Here is an 11,900-nt window from a genome sequence, read left to right on the forward strand (position 1 = left end):
ATACTCCGAAACGTTGTGTTCCTCATAATAAAGAACTTGACATCGATACGTTTTATTCCTTTTGTGTATCACTTCCAAATGCCTTTCAAAGACTTGATTCTTACATCGTTAGCTGGAATAGAAAACTGGAAATTTATAATTCCAGCTCCATAATGGTGTAGGAATCTGTATCTAAACGCCAATCAAACACTTGCTTTATGTGTAGTGTTTGACACTGGGACTCTGTAATGGTTTTACCACACACTAGCCCGCCCATCAGGTAAGCCGAGACGACATCACCTGTGCAGCTCCAGCCCATTCATCTCCCCCATCCAAACATCTCTTCACTGAGGTATTCTCAATCACTACCCGTCTGCGTCCAGAAAATGTTTACACTGTAAACAAAGGGGTCTTCTCAAAATTTCGTAATGGGATCTTAATGTCCGTCAAACTCTTGATTCCTTAAATGTGTCGACTTCTCTGTTGATATAGTTTTGAACAAACAGACCAATGCCAGTGTCAGTCCGGGTCTCCGAGAAGCTTCTTTCGGCCTCTGATGAACTGACTGTATCTCACCCGAGTGTCTTTTGATATCGAATATATCGACACAAGTTGATAAAAGTTGAAAACTCTGAGGCTTGACGATATCTTTGATATCAAAAGACACGAGGGTGAGATTTTATTTATCATCCAACATCATTCTTCCAACTTTTTCGGTTTGTAGACAGTAATAAGCAGTGTCTTAAGTGTAAAAAGTACTGCTAACAGTTTCAGTAGCACTCTCCTACCCAGAGTTCCTTGCGGCCGGCAGCCAGCCAGCATAGTACCTCTGCCACAGGCCAGCGCCATGTGACTATTCGTCACATCTTTCACAGTCCATTCAAGATATTGCAAATGCTTTTCATCCGTTTCATGTTTGACAAGTCTACACATTTTCATAAACAAATGTTCAAGAACGGTTACGGTTCATTAAGAAAGTATCTTCATACGTGAACATCTACTTGTTTCTGCGTAGTTATCCTATGTTTACATTGGTTGTACGGCTCCACGTGCTGTCATCGAAGCCCGGCGGAGGGCTAGCGATACGGTCACTTTGATGTATAAATATATTTTGTCATGCAACTCACTGTCGCAGCTGTAGTAGCATATTTGTATAATTATGCAAAACAATATGTAAAGCGCCTCCAAGTACTTGCATTAGTTATTACTGATTTCTGAAAAAGCGCGTTGATTTACAAACAAGAGAAAAGTCCGGTCACGTGATATGTAAATTAGCCTGTGGCAGGATGTTATGCTGAGTCACCACTGCGCCGGAGTGTGCTTCAGTAGCAGAGCCATTAGTGATGTCATTTGATTGCGACGTCATGGTAAACAATGACGTCACAATGGTCTTTAAAACATTGTGAAGAAATTTCATTGCCGCGATATCTACAGTGTAGATCGCCCAAGCGATATCTCTTCTCGGGGCCAGTTTTGGATGATAAATATCCTTGTTACTATTCAATTAATTAACCCAGGCAGCTGAGGTAGCTGCACATCTCCCAACATTCAAACATATCTACATTAAAGTATACAGAATCACTGACCGTCCTTATTTACACGAAATGACACATCCTTGGTTCGGTCACAAAATGTAATGTCTGTATTTCATAACTGGCTCTTACTAACTGTATGTCCGTCTCGTTGTTGAGTTCCACTGAAGTTAATGCCACTTGTCGTCAAATGCGTTTAGTGGTCTCTTGATTTATATGAAATTTATACAGGTTGTGATGTGATGTTGTGTCTATGAGAATCTTGTTATAAGATCTTTGAGATGGCCCCTTTATTTACCTGAGAATTCAAATTGCCCCGGATGTAGACAAACACACCCTGTTTCTTCAAGGTCACTGCAAGCGTCATGCGACGTCACAAGTAAGAATAAAACGACCATACTATTTCGAAATATATTCAAAACAATGTGTAAATAAATGTTGGTTTGTGTCAGGGTAGGTTAGTTTATATTATGTTGTCCAGATCGTGACAAACACATCTTCGTTTAGCTTAACTGGATGGATTTGATATTCGAATAAGTGGAAATCAAGGCCATGAACTCAAGTCCTCGTGCACAAATTTTATATCACGATCGCGAGTATCTTTGGTTATAAGAAAAAAAATTGTTGGCGAACTACTATTGATAATGGAGTTGTAGTTTCCGAATTCTCAATAAAGTCAATTTTTTTAGTCCATGAAATATGTCTGAATATAAACTCACGAAAACCCATATATTTACCATAACAAACAACGGAAAGAAACTTGATCAACAACAAAAATACCAATCAAGAATGAAAATATCCCCTTATTTACATGTTTAATAATGAGGTTATATTGATCATAGAACAGTTATGACTTTTCAATGCAAACTGTGAGTAGCGGGTGCTACCGGTAGGGCAGGACACTCTAACCCTTTTCGCGAACACCTGGTGTCATCATGGGTTTTCAGTGATCCATTCCTATACATTTCACTGCTATTTTGCCTTCAACGCCCAGGGGAATCTGTGTCGGCGCATAATCGAGACTAGTTAATCTCTGGCGTTGACTTTGTAACAAGAACAAACCAGCACAAAGAATACAACACAGAACACGTTGTTTCACAAAATCAACATTCACACTGTGTTTTTCGTACAGAGTCGTTATTTTATGTTTAATTAACTTGACTTACATAATCAGGTAACCTAACCGGACCCATACGTCCTTTACTCATCCATACATTAAACTACGGTTATAACGAACTCAAAGAGACCACTTATATTACCAGATTAAGTACAAATTATATCTGACGTCAAAGTCGAAACATGTATAAGCATTTGTTTGCAAATTTTGAAATGAGCAACATAGAAATCAGACAATAGTGTTAATGCCCCCAACCCAACTTGATCCGGGAGGTGGCGCTGCTATGTCCAGAGTAGGGACAGGTACACAGGGGCATGTTGTGATGCTGGTGGACGAGAGGCGGGGGAGGAGGGTATTGTAGGGTATTTGCTTATCAGGGTCATGGGGTATAGGAGGAGGGGTGACGGGTGAAATTACTGCATTGACCACAGAGACATTTATTGGGGGGTTGCTACAGACATGTGTTCGACAGGAGGTCACGCTTGTTTTTATGACATCACGAATGACTCAGTAGTCAGGAAAAAAACACGCACACTTTCAGTTTTGATATCAATGAGCTACGTGGGTGAGGCTGGGGTATATAGCACCCCCAGTTCCCCTGGCAGACACAGGAACAGAATCACACCAGAATCCGAGGTAGCCTCTTGTCAGTTATTTGCTTGGAGACTCGACATAATCATCAGACGTCATATAAAGTTTTAATCAAGTAGACGACAAATCAAGTCAACAGTTTGCCACAGCCAACGTGATCAGCAGACGACATTTGGAAAGAGACAACAGGGCACCGAACTCTAAACATGGTTTGGTTTGAAATTCGTGCTGCAGCTCAGCTCGTAGTGTGGGCGTCCCTCCTGCTCCTCCCCTCCATGGTGGGGGGACACGGGCGTCTGCTGGAACCCCCCTCTCGAGCAAGTATGTGGAGACTTGGCTTCAATACCCCACCAAACTACAACGACAACCAGCTCTATTGCGGCGGTTACCAGGTGAGCTAAATGAAACCAAAGCCTAATAAAAATGCAGTAACATACACTGTCATGTTTTTTAAAGATTCTTCTGTACATTTTGGATTTTCTGTCTTTATTTAAGTCGAAATTCTTATGGAATATATTCAGTAATGATATCAATGTACAAACGTCTTTTAATGTATTCTCAATCTAATATTTTACTTTAAGGGAAATCGTTGAAAAACACTACACCCAGACAGATCTAATTGTCTTGTCCTGTTATATTAGCTATGTGGGTGTATTTCAGCCACGCATATGTGGAATGTTTCTAGATTATGAAAATGGTCATCTCGTTAAAGAACACACCGTATGTTTGTGAAACATTGTATTCACCATGACTTCCATTACAGAGACAGTGGGAACAGAACAAGGGGAAGTGCGGTGTGTGCGGAGATCCCTGGGACGGGGTGCGCGAGAACGAGGCTGGAGGGAAGTACGCAAAAGGCATCATCGTCCGGAAGTACAACCAAGGGGAGACAATCAAGATTGATATTGACCTGACTGCCAACCATAAGGGTAGGTTTCATTTTCTTTACAATACATGAAGGATATTACTATGGAACCACTGGACATTTTCTTTACAATACATGAAGGATATTACTATGGAACCACTGGGCATTTCTTTACAATACATGAAGGATATTACTATGGAACCACTGGACATTTTCTTTACAATACATGAAGGATGTTACTATGGAACCACTTGGCATTTTCTTTACAATACATGAAGGATATTACTATGGAACCACTGGGCATTTTCTTTACAATACATGAAGGATATTACTATGGAACCACTGGGCATTTTCTTTACAATACATGAAGGATATTACTATGGAACCACTGGGCATTTTCTTTACAATACATGAAGGATATTACTATGGAACCACTTGGCATTTTCTTTACAATACATGAAGGATATTACTATGGAACCACTGGGCATTTTCTTTACAATACATGAAGGATATTACTATGGAACCACTGGGCACTTTCTTTACAATACATGAAGGATATTACTATGGAACCACTTGGCATTTTCTTTACAATACATGAAGGATATTACTATGGAACCACTGGGCATTTTCTTTACAATACATGAAGGATATTACTATGGAACCACTGGGCATTTTCTTTACAATACATGAAGGATATTACTATGGAACCACTGGGCATTTTCTTTACAATACATGAAGGATATTACTATGGAACCACTGGGCATTTTCTTTACAATACATGAAGGATATTACTATGGAACCACTGGGCATTTTCTTTACAATACACGAAAGATATTACTATCGAACCACTGGACATTTTCTTTACAATACATGAAGGATATTACTATGGAACCACTGGGCATTTCTTTACAATACATGAAGGATATTACTATGGAACCACTGGGCATTTCTTTACAATACATGAAGGATATTACTATGGAACCACTTGGCATTTTCTTTACAATACATGAAGGATATTACTATGGAACCACTGGGCATTTTCTTTACAATACATGAAGGATATTACTATGGAACCACTGGGCATTTTCTTTACAATACATGAAGGATATTACTATGGAACCACTGGACATTTTCTTTACAATACATGAAGGATGTTACTATGGAACCACTTGGCATTTTCTTTACAATACATGAAGGATATTACTATGGAACCACTGGGCATTTTCTTTACAATACATGAAGGATATTACTATGGAACCACTTGGCATTTTCTTTACAATACATGAAGGATATTACTATGGAACCACTTGGCATTTTCTTTACAATACATGAAGGATATTACTATGGAACCACTGGGCACTTTCTTTACAATGCATGAAGGATATTACTATCGAACCACTGGGTATTTTCTTTACAATACATGAAGGATATTACTATCAACCACTGGACATTTTGCCAAATGTTGTTTGTCTTGAAAATAAAGATATAGTTTTACCTCCTTCAAGATAAAATCTGATAAGGTAAATAATGTGCAGTGCTGGCAACTTTGAATCAGAACATTTCAAACATTCTCGATTTTATTTTTAAAACATTTGAATGATACTTATTATGAAGCCACTGAAGTCCATAGAGATCTATCTTAATTCCACACAATGCCAATACAACGTGTGACATAAACATAGAATAACACAAATAAAATCCCTTTTTTTTTTACTTTTACTATCAATTATATCACAGAAGAATCAAGGTTTATACCATTATTCATTGTGGAATCAAAATCTATACATGTCCTTTTCGTTACTTCAGGTTATTTCGAGTTCCGTCTTTGCCCCCACAACAACCCCTCCACCCCCGTCACCCAGCAGTGTCTCGACACACATGTTCTGAAACACCCTGACGGTAGCACGCGCTTCTACGTCACCACGTCACGTGAGGGCAAATACAACATGGAGGTCATACTTCCGGCGGAAGTGACGTGTTCTCAGTGTGTCCTGCAGTGGAAATACAACGCTGGTAAGTTAACTGATTTAAAATGAACTGTATGTATTTTATTTTTTTCGTATACGTATCTGCTTCTCTTCTGCGGAATTAATGACGTGTCTATAGATAAATACAAACATCAGTCTCACAAAAACAATAACAAAGGCAACAACCAGTCCGGGGAATTGCTTTAGATCAGTGCCCCTCTAACATGAACAAAAATATATCAAGAATTTCACGAAAGAATGATTTGTATTCTTGAATTGAGATCCCTGCATGACTGATTCAAGTCAAGTCTAAAACTAACTTTGATTGTCTGTTAACACAGATGTCAAATCAATCTAGCTGTACATAAGTACCTTAATGCACAACAAGAAACAATGTCTTCACATGGAATAGAAAAGTACATGGTGGACTGGAGCAGTGGTAGATCTGAGGCTTTTACTTCTAATCCAGTACAGTAAACTACGTTTATAACGAACACGCTTATACCGAACTGACAGATATTACGAACAGTTTTTGGGCCCCGTGCATGTGCTGTATAGTATATAGGCTATATATATATATGCCTAAAATGAGTGGTCCCTTTTAGTTCGTTATAACCGTAGTTTACTGTAATTTGCTTTACGTGAACAAAATAAATCCAGTCGGTTGTATGAATATAGAAAGGGTTTGTCGATAATATTGAACACGTCAGCTTGACGACACATAACATGCAACTGTAGATGCACCTTCCATTTGTCCAGGCAACTCTTGGGGATGTGAAGCAAGTGGTCACTGCTGTGTTGGGTGTGGACCTCAGGAACAGTTCTACGGCTGCGCAGACGTCGCGATACTCTCGTCTAAAAGTCACGCGCAAACTGTCTTTGTGGTGCCATCTGGCGGGGCTACATCCGGGTGCTCAGCTATCGGTCTCTGGGCAGGAAATAGCCGGATGGTCACGTGGTGCAAGACGAACTGTGCCCAGGGTAACTGTCCCACACAGATGTGTTCCGAGGGTTGTCGTTCCCTTGGCAACCAGCATTACTAACTTTAATGCTCAGAAATTAGGGTATTGTATGACACGTTGGACGGTGATGTAACGTGGTCTTGTGAAAGAAGTGCTCAATGTATATATTAAGCGTGTTTATTTTGATATACTATATGTTTTGATGATGTTTATTTTGTAATAAAAAATTGAAAACTGTTCCTGGCAGTATTCTCATTTTATGTGTCCACAAATAACATACATTTCTGACACAATATTCTGTCTCAACCGTCATCACGACGCTCTGAATTGTAACATGCAGTGCACCTCGGTCAGTATCAGTCAACAATATTCCAACTTTGTCAGCAATCGAGGTTGACCCAGGCAAGCAAGTTTCCGCCCCACACTGAAGCACATGTGGTGGTGTCTCCTTTGGCAAGTCACTTTGTTCGAAATGTGTCCTGTTGACCAAGCAGTAAATGGGTACCCGGTAGTATGAGATGGCAATGTAGTTGTTAAACTAGTAGCGCCTAACAGGCAGCTTGGGGTGTATACTGTGTGCATGGCCCTGTGTGGTGTTGAATTATTATTATTATTATTATTATTATTATTATTATTATTATTATTAATATTACTATTATTATTATTATGAAAACATGAGAAACGATCTGCGCCTGTGGGGTAGATGTCACGCCATCAGCCACAAAGCCTGACAGCTCGTCTCTCGAGAAGCACGAAGCACTGAGGGCCAACTCTGATCTTGAATACCTTAAGATACCCTGTTTTTTCTTCAGTCATACCTATTCCTATACCAACACCTATACGTTTTTTTAAATGGGTAGCCCAAACAGGTCACCTCTGTGACTGTATTGGAATTAGATCACACATTGTTTGATACCAGTTATCCCAAGTGGCTTTCTGAGACGTGATATACTGCAAATCTTGAAATTAACGTCAGCGTGAATTAAATGCGAAAAATGCGAGTCGTCTTTGTTAGCATTAATGAAACTTCGCAGTTATGTCTCCAAATTGACTATCAAGAACAAGATGACCTCATTGCACATTGGATAGCGGAAATACCAACTTGAATCTATACACAAACACGGTTTATTTAGCAGCAGTTGTTACAAGTATGTCATTTAAGAATACAATAGGCATCCAGTGATTTATCACTGATGACGTCAAGAGTTCTACCCACACGTGTCAAACGAGGCATCACTGACAACTCGAATCAGTGAACTGTTTCTGGTTCAATTATCATACTCCCTTTGAACTTCCTTAATACCAGTCATGTAAAAACATAAACCGTGAACACACGTGAAAACACTGGGTTTTTTTATTACTGAAGTTCTTTACTCAGTGCTAATAAGCGGTTTGCTGTTTGATCGGATTAAGGTAAGGATATCTATCATTCCACTGGGGATGGGGTTGGAGGAGTCGCATGGAGTTTAAGTCGCATTTTGGGCTAGGGGTCAGCACTCGTATTAATTTAAACATTTACAGTAATACCAGTCAACACTATTCCTTTGTCATGGCGGCCTGTGACTGGCCATGGCTGAACAAGTCACTGACAACAGGAGGAACGCCAACACGCGGTCATACAACCCGACTAGGACGTACTGATGTGGAATAACAGAAGATACCTAGCCATGTCGTCAGTCATATTATCACCAACACTGATACCTTATCCACTACATAGCCCAGACAAGGCACCTTCTTTACTTCTATTGATACATGCGACATAAGGGAATTTTTGGCGTGCCCCTCCCCCACCCCAACCCCCCCACCGACACGACAGAAATCTACAAATGTTTTTCAAGTTCTGAGGACAACAGAGAGCTTGCTATTTGGAGCTTTTGTATATACGACTGTGTCCTGTGACGGTTTCAGTTGGGTGGCAGACAACATCGTTGCATTCGAGAACACTTCCACACGTTTTCTGTCATTTCACTGTCGCCCAAACGCAACCAATGTGGGTTCCTACAGGGTTCCAACTGCTTGTGTACTTATTTTACACCTGCAATGTTCCACGTCCACCACTAGACATCATATCACTGCATTACAGACCCCTGAAGATACGAGTTAAAAAAAAGGTCTTCAGCAACCCATGCTTGGCGTAGAAGGCAACTGTGCTTGTCGTAAGAGGCGACTGACGTGATCTGGTGGTCAGGCTCGCTGACTTGGTTGATGCATGTCATCGTATCCCATTGCGTGGATCGATGCTCATGATATTAATCACTGGACTGTCTGGTCCAGACTCGATTATTTACAGACCGCCGTCATATAGCTGGGATATTGCTAAGTGCGACGTTAAACAACAATTAAACAAACAACAACTGCCTTACTGTAAGTACATTTCACTTTTATTGAAATATATAAGTAGTGGGTGTCCCAATACCTGTTTGAAAGATACGCTATAGTCAGATAATACAATGATAATAACTATTAAGCAACACCTGTGGTATATCCTTTGTTATTGACCGTGTTCACACATTTTGGTGATAAAACAGGTAACTTAAGGTGGGCTTCCGTGACCCATGACGCATGCATGACAACAGTCAGAGTTTCATAAGCATATGAACCAGTAATGTGTTCTTTAAAGTATGAGAAGTGTGGTGTCCAACCTCACGGTTACCATGAACACACCGATGACTGTTTAATGGTTTTACTCCACGCAATATGCCAGCCAAACAGATGAGCTGAGGCAACTGGAGATTTCAGCCTCGTGTTTTACATCTCTCACAATGCAAACAGATCTGCACTAAAGTATATGGATGACTTTTCCAAATCAGTTACAAAAATTATCTCCGTTGCATTTCCCTATTTTGACAATAACATATGATCTCGTGTTATTTCAGGTGATCAATTGACTTGCCTTTGCATGTGTATGTGACAGGTGCGACCGTTGGGGCAGGATAGGCTCATGTTTTCGTGAAAACCTGGTATCATCACCATTTGATAGTGATTCATAGATACATTCTGGTGATGTGGTCGGAATCGTACAATAAGATTAGTTTGGATTTTGATTTAAAAAGATAGTGTCGATAATTCAGCAAAGCACCAAATAGTATTTGGTGAAATACTTCTGAATATGAAAGTGTGAAACCCAAATTACAACAAAGAAAAAGGAAAGAAACGTCACTATAATGAGAATGAACAAACCAATAAATGAGTAACATTTGGACTTTGATATGTCGTCTTATTTATTTTTAAAGAGACGCATTTTCAAGTTTTATCAGTGACACGTACATTGATAAGTCTTTACAATATTCCCACATATGATATCAGATTAAGTGAAGGATACTCTGAAACATGTATGCGTATTTGTTTGCAAACATTATGACATCAGCGATATGACAAACAAATAACATAATTGGACGCTGGAGGTGAGACATTTCAACAACAGCAAAAAATCACGATATAGAAGGATTTTGTTTTATTCTCCTGCCCAATAATGACGTCATACTGATCTTTGTGCAGTTGTGACTTTCGAAAACAGTAGAAACAAACTAAATAAGAAATACAATACGAATTGGATTTCTTAATAACGACTCATGATAATAACCATTCATACTCTGTGTTTTGTGTAAAGCCGTTGTTTAAAATTTTATAAACTTAACTAAGATCACCAAGCAACCTAACAGTGATTTGAATATCAACTCATAACACCTTGCACAAATCCAGTACATAATCCGTGATTAAGCCACGCCATCTCTGACGTGTGTTCGCAAAGCTCTCCACCTAATTGGATGCGGGAGGTGGCGTTGCTATGTCCAATGTAGTGACCGAGGCAGGCACATATGAGCTGTGTTGTTGTGATGCTGGTGGATGAGCGACGGGGGTGGAGGGTATTGTCAGGGTGTTTGCTTATGTGGTGGAGAGATAGTGGAGGAGGGGTGAACTGACTGCAGTGACCACAGAGACATGTATTTGGCAGGTTACTAAGGACATGACTATGATCGACCAGAGGGTTTGGTACCCATTGGCTTTCACTCCATTTCGCCGTCACTGATTTAGGTATTCATTATAATGACACACATCCTCTGTAGCCAACGCAGTCTGTTCATCTACCGTAGTCAATTACATTTTAGAAGACATATCTGACATATCACAAGAATGAGAAATCTATGTGGACTATTTTCAAAGATATGTAAGGGGCCCCAACTTGCGTACAAAAACGTTTTAATTTTACATATCAATACAGTTATAGAGGTGTCCTGTTAGGACATCCATTTAAATAAGGTTACATGTGTTTGTGATGACTGAAGAAATAGCAAGGTACGTTCTTTGATTCCAGGGTTCTGAGGTGGTCAGACTGTGTGACTTTGTTTTGCCTGGTTTAGGCTCGATCACTGACACAGTTGGAGTATTGTTGACTTCGGTGTCACTTATTTACTCTCAGAGTCACTAATACTCGGATGTTACAGTGAATGAGTATTGGTTTACGACGCTTCTCGCAATATTCCTCCAAACCACAACGGGGGACACCAGAAATGGGCTTTACACATTGTACCATGTGGAGAATCGAACACAGGTTTTAGGCGTGATCGAACCCTTCAACCACTGGGCTACCCCACCGCTCCTCAGTATATGTTACAGATCAGTGGGGTGTGATGATGCCCGTCACCACATGCATTTGATACAGTGTGAATGTTGTGTGAGAAATGTGTGTCATTTGAAGGAAGGTGAAATAGGAGAATAATAATGCTGGGAATATTTTCAACTTTTTATTACAAAATAAACATCATCAAAATAAATATCATATCAAAATAAAAATACTTGGTATATACATTGAGCACTTCTTTCACAAGACCACGTTACATCATCGCCCAACGTGTCATACAATACTCAAATTTCGGAGCATTTAAA

The 11,900-nt window shown here is 39.8% G+C and overlaps 1 protein-coding gene across 1 annotated transcript; it reads left to right on the forward strand.

Moving 5' to 3' along the window:
• Nucleotides 1–3,425: 3,425 nt before the first annotated feature.
• Nucleotides 3,426–7,094, forward strand: LOC139471345 (uncharacterized). Its single transcript, XM_071253665.1, has 4 exons — nucleotides 3,426–3,611; nucleotides 3,983–4,148; nucleotides 5,891–6,097; nucleotides 6,811–7,094. Exons 1-4 carry the CDS (start codon nucleotides 3,426–3,428, stop codon nucleotides 7,092–7,094), a joined length of 843 nt encoding a protein of 280 aa, XP_071109766.1.
• Nucleotides 7,095–11,900: the final 4,806 nt, after the last annotated feature.

Source organism: Haliotis cracherodii, unplaced genomic scaffold (assembly GCF_022045235.1).
Source record: "Haliotis cracherodii isolate W230 unplaced genomic scaffold, xgHalCrac1.p SCAF_22, whole genome shotgun sequence".
Classification (NCBI taxonomy): domain Eukaryota; kingdom Metazoa; phylum Mollusca; class Gastropoda; order Lepetellida; family Haliotidae; genus Haliotis; species Haliotis cracherodii.

What these genes read in the sequence shown, in the direction of transcription:
- LOC139471345 (XM_071253665.1), top strand. Translation starts at nt 3,426, where the DNA reads ATGGTTTGGTTTGAAATTCGTGCTGCAGCTCAGCTCGTAGTGTGGGCG. An exon ending in TCTATTGCGGCGGTTACCAG is followed by an intron (nt 3,612 to 3,982) that starts GTGAGCTAAATG and finishes CTTCCATTACAG; the next exon opens with AGACAGTGGGAACAGAACAA. An exon ending in GCAGTGGAAATACAACGCTG is followed by an intron (nt 6,098 to 6,810) that starts GTAAGTTAACTG and finishes CCATTTGTCCAG; the next exon opens with GCAACTCTTGGGGATGTGAA.